This window comes from Limanda limanda, chromosome 14 (genome assembly GCF_963576545.1).
Source record: "Limanda limanda chromosome 14, fLimLim1.1, whole genome shotgun sequence".
Lineage (NCBI taxonomy): Eukaryota > Metazoa > Chordata > Actinopteri > Pleuronectiformes > Pleuronectidae > Limanda > Limanda limanda.
The window spans coordinates 8,926,168-8,946,698 of NC_083649.1; the positions used below are offsets into that span (position 1 = coordinate 8,926,168).

A 20,531-nucleotide genomic window follows, 5' to 3' on the forward strand; every position below is an offset into this window, starting at 1 on the left:
AAAGACATGTGGAACATAGGCGAACAAAATGTAATTTCATACTTACAAATGTAATTTAGAATTCTAGGGGTTTCCTAGGTAGATATAAAAATCTGAAGTTACATACAACTAATTGTATTTGTACTCTGAACAGACAGAAATTGCACATGTTGAATGGATGGATAAATGTGGTCGAGACAGATATTATGTTGCTGGCAACATTTTCAGGATACTTCAAAGTACTGTAAAAACACTTTGCTCAATAATTTCAGAGAGATGCCTGTGTTCAGGACCGCTCTGACTACCTGCATACTGAATAGCAAACATTACTCAATTCGGATAGATTTGGAGATTCTTTAAAGTAAAGTCCAACATTTTCACTGTGGAATATATCATTTCAGGATTTTCACTGTAGAAAATAGATCATTTCAGGATACTTCAATGTAGTTTGTGTGTGTTTGTGTGTGTGTGCGTGTGTGTGTGTGTGTGTGTGTGTGTGTGTGTGTGTGTGTGTGTGTGTGTGTGTGTGTGTGTGTGTGTGTGTGTGTGTGTGTGTGTGTGTGTGTGTGCGCGTGTGTGTGTGTCATCACTGTCCTCTCACACAGTCTATGATGGTGACCCCTGCAGAGGAACTTGAGGGTGACCTCTTCTGGAGAAAACAGGAAAAGCATGTCCAACTACCAACCTGTCCAATAAATCTTTATTTAAAATTGTTGACTTTTTATTATGTTTAAGTATGTTCATGTATAAAAAGTGTGATTGGACCCTGTTATATAAAACCTTTGGGGATTGGACATCTCAGTAGTTAAAGTAGTAATTAGGGCCCGAGCACTGACATCAAAGGTCAGATGAGGCCCTATTGAAATTGAAAGGATTATTATTATTTTCATCCAGGCAAATTAATTGGCTTTTTGAGGGCTTTACCATGCTCAAATTCTTACCAAAATTTGCAGAAAGTTAGAAAGTGGTGAAAATTTACATATTCTGGAAGAACTTTCAATGGGCGTCGCAAAATGGCTCACCGGTGCCCCCGAGACCCCTGGAACGTGTTCACATTGACCGATCTTCACAAAAATCAATACACACGTGTATCAGGACCAGACAAACAAAAAAGTCTAGGTGCAATTGGAAAAACGCCACAGGAAGCCTGCTATTTTGCATTTAGTGGCATTTTGGCCATATTTCACATTTTTACTTTGAGGTACTTGTACAAGGGCTTAAGTCAGATCAACTTCAAAATGAGATGAGTGTCATCACAACAAGATGCAAGATGGGGATACAAAGTTATTCAAAGATCGATTTTTCGTAACACGGTGTGACCGTTGAGTGGCGTCAAAGTTTGATTACACGCCATTAAAGCACAAGGTTCTGTAACCTAGACATACATGGACCATGAATCCTTTGATGCTGAGCCGTAAACAACAACTCCACTCCTGTAGTGACAGTGTCAGTGGCCATAGATCAAAGGAATCTTTATGTCTTGTATTAAATATGTTTCTGACAGCCACAATTACTGAATGCCCAAAGTCACACTGTATAATTGTGTCACACGTAAGGTATACTAATCACGACAAAATGGATGAAGTAAAAGAGTGTCCACTCTGTAAGAGAAGACCTTCAATGATTGAACCACTTGTTAGCCCGGTGTTGAACCTGTGTGAGACCTTCTTACAGGAGAGCGATCAGAGCTCTTCACATGCTCTCTGCAGTCTGCACTCAGAGAAACTCAGACTCTTCTGTCTGGACCATCAGCAGCCAGAGTGTCTCATCTGCAGAGATTCAGAAAAACACACTGACCACAGATTCAGCCCCATCGATGAAGCTGCACAACAACCCAAGAAGCAGCTTCAGGAAACTTGGGAGCCCTTGAAGAAGAAGTTACCGTGTTTTGAACGTGATAAAGTAGAGTTGGAAGAAACAGCAAAACATATTAAGGTCCAGGCCGGGCTCACAGAGACGCAGATCAAGGAGCAGTTTAAAAAGCTTCATCAGTTTCTGGAGGAGGAAGAGGAGGCCAGGATGGCTGCTCTGAGGGAGGAAGAGGAGCAGAAGAGTCCGATGATGAAGGAGAAGATTGAGGCTCTGAGCAGAGACATAACGTCTCTTTCAGACACAATCAGAACCACAGAGGACGAGCTGAGAGCTGTAGACGTCTCGTTTATGCTCAACTACAAGGCTGCAGTGGAACGAGTTCAGCAGCACCCCCTGGTGGATGATCCACAGCTGGCCTCAGGAGCTCTGATGGACGAGGCCAAACATCTGGGCAACCTGAGCTTCAACATCTGGAACAAGATGAAGGACGTGGTCTCCTACAGTCCTGTGGTTCTGGACCCAAACTCTGCTAGTCCATCTCTCGTCCTGTCTGAAGATCTGACCAGTTTGAGTCTAGGAGCAAGACAGAAGCTTCCTGACAATCCAGAGAGGTTTGATCATTTCCTCTCAGTCCTGGGATCTGAGGGGTTTAACTCAGGGAATCACAGCTGGGACGTCCTGGTTGGAGACAATCCACGCTGGGCACTGGGTGTAAGCTCAGAGCCTGTCCAGAGGAAGGGAAACAATCGGTCTGGATTATGGGGAATAGGGTTCTATGACGGGAAATACTCAGCCGGGTCACCATCAGGATCATCTGTTGTCTCTGTGCAGAAGATCCAGAGGATCAGAGTGAAACTGGACTGGAACATAGGAGAACTGTCGTTCTCTGATCTAGATACTAACAAACACATTCACACCTTTACACACACCTTCACTCAGAAGATGTTTCCATTCTTTAGCATTAGAGATCCCTTTAAGCTGTTACCTGTGAAAGTCTCTGTGACGCTGGATCAGAACAGTTAGAGATAAAGATTTTTTTCATCGTGTTTATTTCTTCAAGACAAATCTGCTTTATTTCTAAAGCTTTGTTTATTTCTCCTTTTACTTCTCACTCATTTTTATTTCTCCAGTCGACTTTTCCACGTGTGTGCAAATATTTCATTATTTTCTGATCTTTGTATTTGGTTTGTTTTTTATTTCCATGGAAAATATTTTCTATCATTTAGATTTTGTGTGGATCCATGAAGTCGAGCAAACTGATGAAGATCCACATAAAAACACATTTATCAATAACAGCTGATCATTGTTTACATTCAACAAACTTTATTAAAACTCACACATGAGACATGATTCATGTTTAATCACAAAAAGTCTGTTCACATGTGAAATAATCCAACATATATGAACATGTGATGAAGCCAAAATGATTCTGTTTGTAAAAGTGTTTATTCAACAGCAGCCTGGTGATGTGATTTAATATTGTGATAAAAATAATAAAAGCTATTAAACAGAGTTCAGATTATTTAAGTTGTAATGTAAATATAACATTATCTGTCATTAAGTAGGATTTAACACTCAGATAGTTTCAGGTTTTTAAATTGAGATATATATGCACGTTTATTCATGAATTTTTACTAAATGCTGGGACCTAATAGTTGGGCCTACATGTGAAGACAAGGCCTGAGACAACATGTCTTTTTTGTTCTGGAGACAAAGATGAGCTTCCAGAACTCAGTCTCCCAGGGTGCTTCCACTTCACACCTCGGTGTGAACCTGCCCCTGGAAAGAAAAAGGACAAAGCACGATGCATTTCAAAAGAGTTCCACTAGAACTGCACTATCCAGTCATTTACTGTGACTAAGTATTTCTTGCACTGGCTGTAATAAAGGGATGTAATGAAATGACCTCTTTTGGTCTACAAATAAATATTCAATAGGCTCTACAACCCTAACATTTAGCTTGTTGCTTTCTTTTGTAAGAAGAGGCAAGAGGGCCAAACTTTCCCAAAAGTCAGACTTTCCCAAAAGTTTGCCCACAGGGTTAGAAACACATACAGAATTGGCAAGTTCTTCAATAACAGCCTGACCAATATGGAGGTTATGGCTTTGGAACATTTCTGTAACTGTACGCTTTGTGACAGGTACACTAGCTGAACTTAACAAAAACAATGCAACTCTTCAAATAACTCATCTACGCCTTTTGCTGGAATAGGAAATATCTTTTCCAATTTTAATAATATTACGGCTATTTTTCGCTAAATTAGTTCGAGCACGTTTTCAACAACACCATCATCACTTTCTGTCACTGACTCAGTTTCCACATCACCATATGATCCATCAGCAGAACAGCCAGCTCTCACATTATCAGAGGTATCTGACATTGGCAATGGGGACACAAATACAACTACACTGGCTTTTAAATCTTTTATTGTGTGTGGATGATGCTTTCTCTTTTTGTGTGTATAAAATGTGCTGTAAATATTTGTCTTGAAAGGGCAACCAAGAAACACACAACTAACAGTCTCGTTACTTTGAAGATGTGTTCCAATATGAACAAAAAAATCTATCCCTGTGGAGAGGTCACTGCATTCAGACTTTATTCCTTTTTAATTAAGTTGTTTATTAGGGGCCAAGCACTGAGGGTCAGGTGAGGCCCTATTGAAATAGGGAAACAGAGACAATGTTGACATAACTCCACTGTGCATTGTCCTATCACGTCCAAACTTCTGTCTCATGATCGGAGTCCAAGCCTGAACAGCTCTATTTAAATATTGATTTTGTATTGCAATATGAAAAACTATAACAAATATATAAGTAATGGATTTAGTGCTGTTATTTCCTTCTGATTCTTACTTTAGAGGACAATCATGTGCTGTGGTTTGATCTACAGTTCCCACAATTCAGGGCGACCGATGGATATAACCAGGAAGTAGTCTATAGATAATCCATGGCGTTAGTTAACTGAAGGAAACAATTTATATCCTTTTAAAACTCATGTTTGTTAACATTTAGGTCAAAACACGTGCCATTTAAGGTTAGCTGAGTCATCAGAGACACCACTGTAGAGGATGAAGTTGGTAAGAATAAGAAACACTGAATCTGAAAATATGTGTATAATACACTTATATTTGGATTTGACTGAATTATAGTGAGGAAAACTCTTTAAAAATAGTTTGTAGGAAACTTCCATGATCTCATCTCCTTTTTTTTATTTTATACAAAATGCTTTGGTACTTTACATCAGAAACTAGTCAGGTGTATTAGGACAAATTAAATACATTTCTTTATCTTCATTGCATATTTTTCATTTTCATGGTACTGTAAATAAACAAAATTGGTTCAAAAGTTGAAGTCTGTGTTAAGAGTATAGTTATATAGAAAAAAATGAATTAAATAAAAGCTATTTAGATCACTCAATGTAATCATATCTTAAATATACTTTAAATTAATATTTCAATAGGCTATTTAAATTTATAACTTAAGAAATCGGAGAGAAGTGTCTTTAAGTGCCAGAAAAAAAAACCTTGGTAATAAACACATACTCTTTTAGAAAATAAGATTAAGAGATTTAAAAAATATTGCAGAATGATATATCATTAAATTGTTGATTAAATCACTATAAACATCAGTCTTGCTTTCCTTGGATCGCAAATTAAAAAGATTGAAGGAGCGATGGCTCATCTCAACACAGCCTCACTTATTCAACTGCCAAATGAACAGTTCAAAAATAGCAGGATTTAAAGAGATCTATCCCGTGTCATCAAAGAGCTCAGTGGATGTTTGCACTTTCAATGATGATGTTCTGAAAACTGAGCTCAGAGAGAGAGAGAAAGACGGAGAAAAGGAAAATCTGCTCTGAGTCTGGCTAATCCGTCGTCTTCTTCCAGACAACCACGATAAGGTCATGGATGAATAAGTTATCCAGTGAATGAGTTATTGATGAGGCCATGATGGCAGTGGTGTGTACAGTGTACCTGAGTGTGTGGTGGTGGCCATTGGCATGATGATATTACCAACACTGTGCAAACTGAGCCTTGTAGCCTCCGAAGAAGGGATTACATAAATGTATTAATTTGAAGAGTTTCACAGAGTCCTGGGCTGAAAGGTTGAGCATGACCATGATAAAAGTATTAACAAAATCTTGTAAATACCACGATTATTCAAAGATTCATATGTTTTCTATTATACTTCCCCATTTTACCAGTTTAATCCTATTAACAAGGGCAAAGACCTTCTTATATTATTCAGTAGTTTTGGTTTGAAGTCGTTAAAGGATTGTTTGTATAGAGGGAAAGTTAAGGCTGCGTAAACGCACTGATTTTGTTGAAGCATAATTTAATTATATCAGTGATCTTGCATTAAATGATTTCGATTTAATGTATTTTTGAATATATGTTTTCACCCCAGTCCCTTTGTGTTTTCGTTGGTTTGTTTGTTTGTATGTTTGTTAGCAATATAAAACAAAAGCAACTGAACAGATGTCCACAAAACTCGCTGGAAAGATGCATTATGGGTCAGGGAAGAACTCGTACAATTTTGGTGCAGATCCAGGATCTTTTGCAACATTGTGAGATTGGGCTTTTTATCTTTTAACATTTTCATCTTTTCCCAGGGAATTATTCATGAATCTCGATGGGGGAAAAAAAATCTGACATATTTAGGGGACTGATATCAATGAGTGTGTGAAATTTGGTGCAGATTGATTGAGTTTAAAGGGACTGTTGGGCTTTGGAAGAGGTCTGCGCTCTACGGAGTGCCATTCTAGTTTTATATGTCATTTCTGGCTAACATCTTTGTTTGGATGGATTTAAAAACTAGAACGACACTCGGTGGAGCTCCTACCGCCAGCAAACCCTGTCCATTTAAATTCAATCAAGCTGCACCAGCCGCACTCATAGATATCAATTCCCTAAATGTGCCTTGAAGATCCATGAATCATTCCCTGGAAGATTGGTGAAAATCTCAATAAACAATGTTGAAACAAGAATCAGGCCATTATTCTGAATTTTGGCGATTCTTTCTTGGTCTACGGGTCCCATCCTTCCACCAAGGAAACCTTCTAAACGGCCTTTAGTTCTGTCAAACAACTTTCCTTATTTAACAAAGATTTCCAGCCAATAAACTAGATTCTTAGCCCTGTGACTTGAATGCAAATTATTGGCAATCCACACAAACTGGGGCTGGAAATGATAAAATATCATATAAATCATCCCAAAATATCCTAGTGGACTATTTATCTTCCTGTAGAAACCAAAGGGATGAATATCTGAGATTTCTGGAGGCAGCTCAGTGTTTGTAAAGCTTTTGATATATTGAGGTAACATCTCCGTTCTGGTATTTTAAGAGATGCCACAGATTTGCCGACAATCAAATCTTGTTTGTACGTTGCTCTCTTCGTGTTTATGTTTTCAGAGCTGGCCTTCGGTTCTATACACCTACGATTTTTCTATCAAACCCCAAGTGCCTGTTCCATCTCGGCTGGATTATTCATGGCCACCGCTGCGGTTCAGGAGCGGCCGTGTTGCAGCCCAGTCAAAGAGTCAAGTCCTTGATCCCAGGTCGTGACCCCTGTCAAAGCCCTGGCTCCTTCATCCCTGGTGAAAGCTCTCCAGAACAAATGGTCTGTTACTGGGGCCGGGTTACGAAAAATGAGGAGCTCTGACACGGTTTATGCAGAAGAATATGTTTCAAAATATTTGCTTCTGGGATATTTTCCTCTGATCCATCTCCAAAGTGTCTTTTATTCCCTGATTCAGACTGAGCGGGCGGGTTTATTCCTTTATCGCTGCTCACTTCTGAGTTCATATAGATGCGTCTTGAAAGAGATTCATAAGACCTCATCTAAGTCTAATCTTCTTAACCATAAGAGAAGCGTGTAATCCTTAAAACAGGACAATGACCAATATCGAGGTTATGAGACTTTAGCAGGATGACTTCTCTTTCTCTCCTCATCCACTCTTTCCTCCCGACCGAGCCACTCGTTTAATCTCTAAAACTTTAATAAGATACTCTGTGGTGTCCTTTGAGGATTGTCCTCTGCCGTTCCACCAGTGTTAGTGTAACTGAGGGAATGCGACAGGGAATATGACCCACGTGTTGGAAGTAATTAGTCCCGAGATTGCAGATGATCTTCGCGAAAGGAGCGACTGAGACAATCTGGTGTAATGCCCTCGGAGTCTGTGACTAAGTCTCGTTTTCAGCAAACGTGATAAAAGCTGCCGGTGGAGAGAGAAGTTAACACCTGTTAAAATGAAAATCCAGCTAAAGTTTCATTAGATCTTCGAGAAGGAAATTTCTTTTTAAGTTATATACAATGAATAGCTTTAATCTGCCTTGCATATACAGAAGGAAACGTCTCCAGGGAATTTCCGAACAAAGGACACAGCACAAAACAAAACTGCTTTAAAGGATGACACTGAATCATTGAAATTTATACGTTTTTGTATCATAAAGGAAACTATACAAAAACAAGAGTGACATTCAGTAGCAGCGTGTTTCCCGCCACCAAAGCCCAACAGTCGCCTCTCCTCCAAATATAACACGCTCATACATATCAGTCCTTTGAATATGGCAGATTTATTGCTTCAAGATCCATGAATTATTCCCTGGGAAATTGGTGAAGATATCCCAAAACACCCATCCTTGTCATGGTGAAAACTGCGAAAAATCCTGGATCTGCTGTCTGCTGTAGGAATCCTCGCCAACATTTAATGAGCTCTCTCTTATGTGCCATCCTGCCACCAGGTTTTGTGGGAATTCGTCCAGTAGTATTTGCGTAATCCCAGTGAGAAACAAACAAACAAACCCCATCTGATGTTGCCTTTCCCTGTCACCGGGGCTGAAGGGGGTTTGGATGCAATGCCCACATTTCAAAATCTAATTCTCACCTTCCACACTGATTCTGCTGGGTCTTGTCTGAGCTGTTTTGTTTTGTGTTGAATATAAAAAAATGTGAATACAAAAATGATTTATATAGAGTATATATAAAAGAAAACAGACTGGGGTGAAAACGCAACAACCTTGTAGGAGGTAATAAAACAGGAGAACAGCATTCAACCAGGGGAGGGAGAACAGGAAGGCGAGTCGATCACAGAGCTGACATATGGACACAGTCAACCATTCACACTCATTCTCACACCTACAGGCAATTCAGAGCTGCGAGTTAACCCCAACCTGCACCGGCCGTGTTCGGACTGTGGATGGAGGCCGGTGCACCAGGAGGACACCAGCGTATTCATGAAGAGAACAACCACTGCACCACCGTGCCGCTGAGATGACAGGACGATTCACTGAAAGTAAACCATTATGAATAATGCAAAAACAATGACAGACATATATATAATTTAGAGCAAATGTCTGTGTTGAGCCAACTCTGTTATCGGTTTCTTTCCATCTCCCTTCTCTATCACCTTATCACACACAGACACACACTCACACACACACATAGCCACACGGATGCACACCCACGCTCATGGTTCCTGGTGATGATTCACATCCGCCGGTGAAAACAGGAAGTAATTACCTTCGGCTCTGAGGTCAGCGCTTGATAAATCTACAAGTCGGATTTTCGATTAACTCTGACAACACAGACTGAGCTCAGGATGCCACGGGATAAAAAACTGTGGCGTCAAGTGGGCTCGACCTTTCTCTGAATCACCAGACTTTGTCCTCTAAGTGATGTCACACCAAATCCATACACACACAACCACAAACGCCCAAAAACATTGGAAACACACTGCGTTTTCTCCAGTCTGCACTGATCAAACCCTTTGTGACAGATGTCCCCTCGGCTGCTCTCTCTCTGCCTGATCCCCCCCCCCCCCCCCAAGTCCTGGTCCCCTCAGAAGCTCCAGCACTATGATCATCTGCTCCCACAAGACACTGGTCTACACACATGTCCCCACAAAGGTGCACAGGGACAGAGAGGAGAAACGACTGCTTGAGTACTGCATCTCTGCTGGAGGTGAGGGCGGGGAAAGAGAGAGAGAGAGGTGAGGTGGAGGAGGGATGGAGAGAGAGAGAGATAGAGAGAGAGAGAGAGTGGGGGGTGAGGGAGAGAAAGAGAAGCAATGTTAGTGCTTTTACCCAATCACCAACCAGATCCCGGTTAAGACCTCTCTTTCTGTTAAAGTCTTTTGTGGACTCATGACAAAGCTGCAGAAGCAAGCCTTTGTGTGGAAACAATGAGGAGTGTGTTTCTGAGGAGAGAGCCTGCCATTGTGTGCGTGTGTGAGTGTGTGTGTGTGTGTGTGAGTGGGAACACAAGTGCGTGCACGTCCGAGAGCAAGATAGCATGTGCCGGTTTGAGAAGCTGCCTCTCTGAGTGTGAGTGAAGCGTGTGACAGATGCAAGTTGTGTGTGAGTGAGTGTGCGGTTGACGGAGTGTGTGTGATTGTCTCCTTCATTTCCTTTGTGCCGATGATTAGGTCGAGGAAAAACAGGAGATGGCCTCTGCTCATCTGTAAAATTCTCTAATCAGTTCACACGTGCACACGCAGCAAGTGTGACGCACATACACACACACACACACACAGATACACACACACGCAGCCAGAAAATGTCACCCTCAACTTGCCAGCCCTTGTCAACAGCGAGCATCTCAAGAAAAATAAGGACATCAAAGAGACTGTCGTCGCTGCCTCTATGAAAATACACCCGAACAGACACACACACACACACACACGTGCACACACTCATAATATGACAGACACGCACGAGTAGAGAATCAACCTCAATAGCTTCCTTGCTAATGGAAATCCTACCTCACAGATGTGTCCTGTTAGAATTACACATGCATTGTGAATCAGGCTCATGTGAGCAGGTAGTGAACCAGCAGCCACCGGAGGACACTGCAGGTGTGTGAGTGTGTTTGTGTTTGTGAGAGACACCGATTGTGTGTCCGTGCAGTGCATGAACTGAAGAAATGTGTTGCAATCAATATCCAGTGACAGCCAAGGAGGCAGGACTTTGAATTCATCGATAAATCCAGGATTTGCACACGCGGCACATGTGCACGTGTCAAGTCTGACGCCAGGATGAAGCTAAAGACTGCGATGTCACCACTTCCTCCCACGACCCAGAGATGATGTTTGAAGAAGACGTTTCAACCTGTATTTCTCGCATCAAATAACTAATAAAAACAAGACTCACCAGAAAAAAATGGCACTTTAATCTTTATATCTGTGTAATAAGAACTACCTTAAATAACAGAAACTATCTTTGAGAAAAACTTTGTTTGACGTGCACTTATTTTGATCCATGTCCCGTCCGAGAACATGAAGGAGGCAGGATGTATGACCTATACTGCATCTGGCCACCAGATGGCGATCAAGACGCTTTGGCTTCACTTTTGGGAAGCTGTCACGTCATCCATCTTTGTAAGCACTCTTTGATTTAACCTTGCAATACCTAAAATATATAACATTTTATATATTGGATAAATAACAACAACATAAGGCCTATGTGCTGTAATGTTGCCAAAAACAGGGCTAGCGGCTCGCAGCTCTTTCTCAAACAGGGGGGGAACAGTGAGGTGGTTGAGCCCCCTAATGGCGCCGGGCCCGGCATGTGTGCTGCTGGTTCTCAAACTGATACTCAATCAAAGGAGTCCAAACAGAGGGGGGTTGTTTACTAAAAGTGCCGTCGTGCTATGCACAGATATACAATGTTAATCTAAAGACTGTATATTCTACACAAGGGCCTTTAAAAAAATCTGCGAATTGTAAAACAAGACCGCTGAAGGGATGATGTAAGCGGGAGCCTGAGGACAAAAATGAAAAAATAACAACTGCAGGAGTGGAGAAGAGAAGCGAAGTCATCGGGTAGAAAAACATCAGAGAAGAGATCAGTGTCAGGAGAGCAATGCTGTGACGCTTAATGAGGAAACAAAGGCAGCAGAGTTAGAGTCAGGACAGCGGTAAGTGGGACAGACGGATGTCTTCTGAATCCGTAAACAGCCTCTGTCTGGCAACCAGGTCGTTTTGAACTGCCCCCGGCCCCCCGGCCCCCCAACCTACACCTCCTCCCCCAGTGCTCATCCATGCTTCTTTCTCTGCTACAATATTTATTCACCTGCTGCCACCTATCCTGTACATGTATTCTTCATTATCAGGATTCACCTTAACTGTTCAGAATCTGTATATATATGTGCTGCATATATATGTATTCATATGCTTCTGTATTTATTCATCCGCTGCTACCTGGTCCTGTTTATATAAATATATATATTGATGTATTCTTCATTCACCTTAACTGTGCATAATTTACGCCTGTGCTACTTACCTCGATGCACTCCGACCACTTTAATCATTCAGTATTTATCTACGTTCCTACAATCATCAATTTTTCCCCAGCCCCTTTATCTTGTTCACCGTCCTATAAACAATCATTTACACGACTCTTTACTTTCTAATGGGCTTTTAATCCATTTTAAAACATCTGCATTCCGCTCCGGAGACATCACCTGTTGAAACCAATCGAAGAAAACACATATTAAAAATAAAAAGTAACTACGCAGGAGGAGAAAACCAAACAATCACCCAGCTGTTGAGGTTGGACTGTGCTCTGTGTGTGAACCCACGCATGGACGGCTCCATGTTATTCCACTCGGGCACCCCCCCCCATCGGAAAGGGCCCCTGTGCGCATGCGTGGCGAGCGCGCACTACCGCAGACAGGGGGCGTCAACATCTCTCTCTCTCTCTCTCTCTCTCGACGACCGCACTGACTGCAACCTGCCAATGAGAGAGAGACATAGAAAGACAGAGAAGGAGAGAGAGCGAGAGAGAGAGAGAGAGAGGGTCCTGTCAGAGCTCCATCCTTCTTCCAGCCCTATGAATCCCTACATGTTTCCAGGAGGATAGGGTGAATTCAGAGGATTTGATTTTTTAAAAACCCCACAGATCTCTCCTTTGTTTGTTTTTTTGTGTGTGTGTTTTTTTTTTTTTGTGTTGCATTTCCCTGCGCATGCCCATGTCGTCCGTGCAGAGCTCGTAAAGGCAGGTGCGAGAGACAGAGGCTTCTCTCCTCCCTTGTTTCCAGAGGGGGGGACATGTCGAGCGAGAAGCCGGCTTCAGCAGCACCACCACCGGGCCCGGCTACTTCAGCAGCAGCACCACCGGACACGGACCACCGGGACCCGAACCCGAACCCGCCGCCGGGCTCCACCGGCCCGGGAGCAGCGAGCTCCGGAGCCGGGGAGAGGATGGTGTCCGCAGCCGGCTCCATGGTCCTGCCCGCCGGGGGGATCAACCCGGCCGTGCCGATCAGGAATATCCAGATGAAATTCGCCGTGCTGGTGGGCCTGATCCAGGTCGGGGAGGTTAGCAACAGGGACATCGTGGAGACGGTGCTGAACCTGGTGAGTGCTGGAGAACCACACAGAGAGAGAGAGAGAGGCGGCCATAGCGGAATCACTGCGCCCTCACCCGCTATGTTTTATTTACGATGCCTCGCTCCCCTGGCTGTGAGGCTTCCAGAGAGGGTGATGATGTCATTTGTTTGTGCAGGATTTAAAAAAATAAAATAAAGCAGCAAACACGCAGAGGTGGTGGTGGTGGTGGTGGTGGAGGTGGAGGTGGTGGTAGGCTGGAGAATAATTAAAAAAAGCTGTGTTATTGTAAACGCCTATAGAGGAGCTTGGATGGAGCATGTGACCCCAGCGAGGGAGTCTGATCACCGGCCATTGTTGACTCCGTGAGTCGGTGAGCAACACATCCAGAGGCAGAGGAGGAAAGTGTGTGTGTGTGTGTGTGTGAGAGCTGGGTTTGTCCATCTCCTGACCCTGCTGGCAAACGGAGAATTGTGTGGTTGCATGGTTGCGGTCACACACACACACACACACACGCACATAGAGGGAATGAGCCCCGGTGATGAGAGAGACCCGCTGCGGCGTGGAGACGCGTCCCTCACGGACAAAAGGCCGGACTAGCATGATGCTACCGACCCACAAATGTGTGCACACAACGCACAGGCCCATTGTGTGAGGCCGGGGCCTGTGTGTGTGTGTCTTCCCGGTGCTGCGATTGTTTTATTTATGGATCTCATATACGTTTGCCAAGCACCCCCCCTTCCCCTTCCCCTTCCACTCCACCCTCCCTCCTCCCTCCATCTTTCCTCCTCCATCCGAGGCCTGAGCTGCACAACACACACCAGAGGATTTAATCCAGCCCGGGTGTTGTGTGTGTTTTTTTTTTACCCCCCCCCCCTTGTTTTGACAAGACTGGTGGTTCCCGTTACGAAACACATGGATGTGGGACGCGTGTGTGCTGGATGCTCCCTAGCTGCTTGTCTCTCCACCCCCCCCTCTCTCTCCATGCATCAGGCAATGGCGTTTACTGCATCATATTAAATATCTGCCATGAATAAAAAGGGGGTGTCTTATTATTTGAGACTCTTTTTTGTTGTGAGGAAGAAGAAGAAGAAGAAGAATCTATAACAGATTTGATTCCCAGACAGATTTTTCTGGATTTGGACTCTTCCAGGGTTCTGGTTGGCTGTGGCCTGTTTGCTACATCTGGGCCAAACCATTTTCCCTCTCAGTCAGACTGATGAGCCATCCGGATTCAGGTCGCCCCTCATCTCCCAATCGATTATTGGTACTACACGGAGGAGCAGGGGGTCTCTGCTGCCTCACTCCGACCTTGTCTCCCACCCCCTCCCACCCTCTTGGCTGCACAGGCCCGATAACCATCCGTCCTGTTCCAGCGCCTTCTCCCTCACTCTGGAAGGAGCAGAGAGGAGAGAGACTGCTGCCTGCAAAGACCGGCCTGGCAGGGCAGCGCCATGCATTTAAAAGCAGGTGGAGAGGAGGAGGAGGTGGAGGAGGAGAGGGGGTTGAGGGAGGGTGGGGGAGGAGAAGAGAGAGTGGAGGAGGAGGAGGATGAGGTGGTAGGATGCTGCAGTGGCTATGTGCTCAGAAATCACCAGCTGATGCAGCGGAAGAGGAGAGGACGCTGGATTGGTCCACATCCGATCAGAGCGTTCAGCTGAGACGTCCGGTTCACACACAGATTCCTGCGCTCAGACCCGAGCCCAACCGGGTTGTGTTGGTCCGATGCATCAACAACGCACAAACGCCTGACAAATTAAAAGGGCTCTCTGTGTTTGCATTATAAAAAAAGCTTTACTTGCTAAATCCTGAATTTGAACAATCAGTTCCGGTTTGCCAGGCTGCCAATAGCTAAGCCTGTTAGGGAATTCTGCTGCCCAGCTCCTTAATTAAAAGAGTTGATACAAAGAGGTGTGGAGGCAGGAGACCTCCGCGGTGCAACGAGTCCACTGTGACCCCGGAGCTGATCCATTATGCCCGTCGATGTGGGAGACCACAGCAGCCACATTCTCCATCCACCACCTCCCGGCCGTATTGATCAGCTCCCGCTGCGGCCCTGGGAGAACAGATGGCTCGTCGGCTGGATCAGATATGCCCCCCCCCCCCGTTTCTATATGGCACGATGCTGGCCTTTTGGCAAGTGATGAACTGTAGCGTCTGTGCAAAGGAAAGGAAGAAGAGGAGAAGGAGGACATTACAAAAAAAACCAACTCGGGCCTGAATTCTGGCCTCACTGATGCTGATGTGGCTTTAAACAAGAGAGTGGAATCGGTTTATCAGTGCTGCACATTGTAATGATCGTTGATGTTAACCTTTAGATTGTGTAGATACAACGCACACTCGTAAAATCACGTATAAACTGTGTGTGTGTGTGTGTGGACGGGCTGCTGGTGGCGAGGTGCTCAGCTATTACCATCAACAAGGCATCACAGTTGTCAAGGCAACGCTGCTCTTTGACTGCCTGCCTCCAGACGCTCGACCACCTGGTGTTGCTCTCTCCACTTCCGGACTTCTGCAACAGCCTTTCTCTCTCTCCATCTCTCACGCTCTTCCTCCCTTTGTCTGTCCCGTGGCTCCGTCTCCTGATAGCTGCTTTATGTTGAGGAAACCTTTGCACTAATCAGGACTGAAGAACCGGAGAAGGTGCTCACTATACTGCAGTGAGGTTTCTTTTTTTAGTGGCATCACCAGGGAACAAGTTTGGGTTTATGAGCAAATTCAACTTAAAATCCAATTTCACGTGTCTGAAGTGATGAGGCCGCCCAGACTAGACGCACTAGACTCTTTGCTTTGGATTGTATAAGCCTCTGGATGGAGGGATGAACAGAATTCTCCCAAAAGATATCACCTCACTTTGTGTTTTCACATCACACCACAATCTTCCATTGGGTTGAGACGTGAAGGCTGTGAAAGCAACAGCATACGACTCATGTCCATTTTTTTAATTCATTGAACCATTTTCTGGTTTATTGTCTTAAATTGGTCGCCTGTCTGTGCATTTGAATATGTGTGCAATCGTTTGATTTCAGCTCAGCTCTGTCTGGTTTGTGTTAGTTATTAAAGGTGGCGTTTCTCTTCTGTCCTCTTGCTTTCTGTTTCACCATGTGTCTGTCCGAGCTCCGTCCCACACACATGGATCAGAGCTGAGAAGAGACAGGTTGACAACTGGTTATAGGGGCAATGCAATCTGTCAAAGTTGGACAGACGTGGACCCACAACAGATAAAGTTGTTGAGCCCCCCTTGCAGTGGAGATCAGTGGTGGTTCTCAACTCGGAAGTCAAGGAGTCATGGGGCTGTGAAACATTAATATCTCCTTTTGGGTTGATGATTATAGGTCATCAGTTGTGTTAAAGGGTTAAAAGTAAAGGCTCTTATATACTACTACGTGTCCGTTTCTCGGAGAGGTCTCAGCGGAGGGCAAAGAGTCTTTTTGATTTTTACTTCTCCGACACAGTCCGTCGGAAAAAATTCATCGCCAAACCCATAGGTGGCGCAACGGAAGACGAGCTCAGAGAAGCCTACCCCATTTGGGAAGAAGAAGTCCACGTGTCTCTGTTGACATGTTAGCCTGCGTCCAACACACTGAACCATGGCAACTAACAGAACTAAATAAAGTGACACCCAGCGGGTCAAAATGCTGATGTAATCGTTTCTTAGCGCAGCGGTTCCCCGGTCTTGTTTCCGAACTGTGTTGCTGATTCCACAGCTTGAATCTGCTTGAGGCTACATGTAGCTAGAAGCTACACGGACCTAGCTCCCCCCCAGCTTCCACACACAGTCAGCAGGGACTCCCGGCACTAACTACTACTATCCAGTGTTTGCTTCTAACCTGACGGTATTATATAAACAGTGTCATGATAGAAGTGGAATTAAAGTCGTGACGGCGGGTTCTTGCACTGTTACCACCGCAGTTAGCATGGTGGCTAGCCTAGCCTGCTAGCGCCTTTTTGAAAGCTCGTTATAACCGTCTGTGACCGTGTACACATGCCCTCAGTGCTCTAACGAGCCACCGTCAGCCGGACAACTCCGCTGGCTTAACACACACGTCACATTAATCGTAGAATCATAGTTGTGTTCGTGTTTGTTGCTACAAGTAAACAGGAAGTTTGAGGTCCGGAAATACGGAAATTACGTCGTTCGCGGACCAATCACAGCCAAGAGCGGTCCGTCGGGTCTCCAACATGAAGACGGATAGTTAGAAAAATCAGACGTGTACGAAAAGCTGTCCGAAGCACTCGGAGAGGGCGTTTCACGACGGATAGGGCGGTCTTATCTGTGCGTAATAGAAAAAACGGAGAGGCATAAATTGGTCTTAAGGGATCGGCTCTGGTAGACGTGGTTCTGCAGGACCAGAGTCTCTGTGGTGTGATGATCGGGTTCTTGGGTCGTCCCGTAAGTGGACAGGGCTTCCCTCTCTCTCTCACTGTTCTGCTGGTTCTGTGGATTGAACTCAAGGCTGTGGCTGGTGGCTTTGACATGATATGAAGATGGATGTTGGAAGTTAGAAACCGGGTGTGAACTGTTCTGTCGTTTTCTCTATTTGAAGACGAGGTCAGTCCATCTGGCTAAACGCTGAACCAGCTTATTTTTTAGACAGCTTTATCTAGTAGTAATGCTTTTTTTGGGGGGGATCAAAGCATCGTGTTTGTCTGGCAGAGGAGGAAAGATCGGTGGCACCGTCTGTCTCCACTCTCGGCTTCAGCGCTTGATCTTTGCGTTTCCGCTCTTTTTCACCTCCTCAGTCCGATTTTCTTCCGGCCGTGTCAATCCTCACCTCACTCCTCTTTTTTAGAGTTCCCACTGAATCCCTGTTGGCAAACATCTCATTATTCTTGTCCACACACTTCACAATCACCAAGGTCACCTGATACTGAGTCCACAGCCGGCAGAGTCACAGTCAGCATAACACACACACACACACACACACACACACACACACACACACACACACACACACACACACACACACACACACACACACACACACACACACACACACACACACACACACACACACACACACACACACACACACACACACACACACACACACAAACACACACGCACAGGCCTGCACATCCCCAAAATATACACACACTCATTTAAATATTTCCATGTTGATATTCAGGCACATGTCTTATCATTTGCACACGTATCGATTGAGGTTTCTCTTTTCTTAAAGTTATAATAGATTAAAGGAAAAACAAAGATGAGAGGAAAATAGAGGACAGATTCTGAGAGCTGCTTGGAGAGCAATGACATTGATGAGCTGATTGAAACATCACATTCTTAAAGGAATAGTTCATCCAATTTAAAATCGTGGTAGTGGTTTCAAACGTCGGTGCAGCATTCTGTTTGAATTGAACAGTTTTCCACGTTTGCCCTGTGGTTGCAGACTGTGGTTAGCAGGGGTCTGGTTAACTGTTTCCCTGCAGCGCTGTAATCTCCTCTCACAACAATGCATCGTCATGAAGACGAGGAAATCATTCTCACACGCTTCGACAGGCTGATAATTAATGCGTGTCCTTGGTTGGAGCTTTTCATAAACAAAACCAGAAAATCAGCAGCTTTATGACATTGTGTTATTACTGCACATGGAGACTTGTGTGTACTTTCCTAGCGCTCATCATGTCCCACATTAGTTTTAATGTAGCTGCAACATATAATTCATGTAAGGTGCATTTTGCCCGGTCAGAAAAACAGGCTCTTTGTCACTGTAGCATCAGCAGTGGTGTTTAAGATGTTTGTACTTTTGCATTCTGTCTTTATTATAGGGGTCCAGTGACTCTATGACTCTGAAATGATCAATTGAGCAATTGCTCAGTTGAAAGACGCTTAATTGGCAATTCCTTCGATCATTGATACATTTTATTTTAGTAAATTTCCAAGTAAAACTTGCAGGTTTTAGCTTTTTCAAACCAGATGATTTGCTACTTTTCTTTTTCCATATATGAAAGTTGAATTGAATCCCCTCTTAAGATAATGCAATAATTGAGAAAACATTATTAGCACAACAATAAGTAATTAATTACATCCTACCCGGTTTATGTCCAATCTGATTTAGTAGCTGACAGTGTAAAAATAATTTGGAGGTCAGTCATCAGTGAGCTCAGCAACACCCGTCTGTGTTATTGATGTAATGGTTTTCTGCTGTTTACAGAAATAATATAATATAACCGTTTTGTTGATACCTCCATTAAATGGGACAAACTAAGTCAGATCAGAATCTAGGTCTGCAACTACTAATTATTATTTTCATTATTGATTAAGCTGTCAACGGTTGTCTCAGCGGAAAAACACAAAAAAAATGAATATGACAACTGCCAGATGACAACAAACAAACACAATAAGTTAACTGTCTCATTAGAGGTGGGAAAAAGCAGCTAATCTCCACAAACAAGAGAATTATTAGCTTGAGAAATGATTGCATCACCTGAGTATCTACACTAGTGCAGTGCCTGTGTCTTTCTGCTCAGAATGGGCCGTTTGCTTGGCCTGTGCTGATGCTGTGACCTGCAGCGGCTGAGTAAAGACCTGCAGTACGCAGAGCCACCACCTGGAGAACCAGTTGTCAGTCGTGTTTGTCGTGAACTCGCTGTTGTCATGATCGAAAACGACTGTCTTTGTTTTCAAACTGTATTAATATTGCACCAAATGTAAAACTGCTCTTCCCTTGGCCCTTAACAATACACATTGATTCATGACTCATTTAATTATTCATGGGTTTTTTTTGGGGGGTGGGGATCAAATAACTGATCAATCTAAAATATAATTAGTCATGCCATGATTGAATTCTGGATTAGCTTTTTGAGGAGCAGGACTGCTGGTGTATCTTGTCCTCACGGGAAGAGGAAGGGGGGGGGATTTGCTGCAGCGAAAGAGACGCATTTGGAGAAACGCTGAAATTTCAGGGACAAACAAATGTGACGGGAAGAGGACGCACACGTCTCCAAGTGCTTTGCAGGACTTTGGGAGATGAGGCTGGGGGTTATTTTGGGGGAAAGATAAGCTGCTGTAATGCTGCAGAGGAAGTTTGTGCCTGGAGGGGGGGGGGGTGGGGTGGGTGGGTGACAGCCGCTGAGTGACATCAGCTCACAGAGACAGCAGTGCCAGGACTGACCCCTGGAATAAAAACGACTCAAATTGTTTTGGCATGGGGGCGACCTGCCACTTTTCAGTTTGTGGACACACACACACACACACACACACACACACACACACACACACACACACACACACACACATGCACTCAGGCACACTGCATTGCATTTCAGAAAACACACACACATGCAGCATGTGATTTAGAGGCGGACAGAGGGTGTGGCTTCCACTGCAAGGTCATACGTGACTTTGCTATCTATCACACAGCTGGATCATCCTGACCCCATGCAGCACGAGGCAGGGAGAGAGAGA

General features: G+C 44.2%; 1 protein-coding gene across 2 annotated transcripts in view; it reads left to right on the forward strand.

Annotated features, from left to right (window-relative positions):
* Window positions 1–12,838: 12,838 nt before the first annotated feature.
* LOC133019225 (neurobeachin-like) overlaps window positions 12,839–20,531 on the forward strand; it is a 103,810-nt gene continuing 96,117 nt past the window's right edge. For both annotated transcript variants that reach the window (XM_061085626.1, XM_061085627.1), the window contains exon 1: window positions 12,839–13,147. In XM_061085626.1, coding sequence (XP_060941609.1) covers window positions 12,839–13,147 — 309 coding nt within the window. The remainder of the gene's footprint in view (window positions 13,148–20,531) is intronic.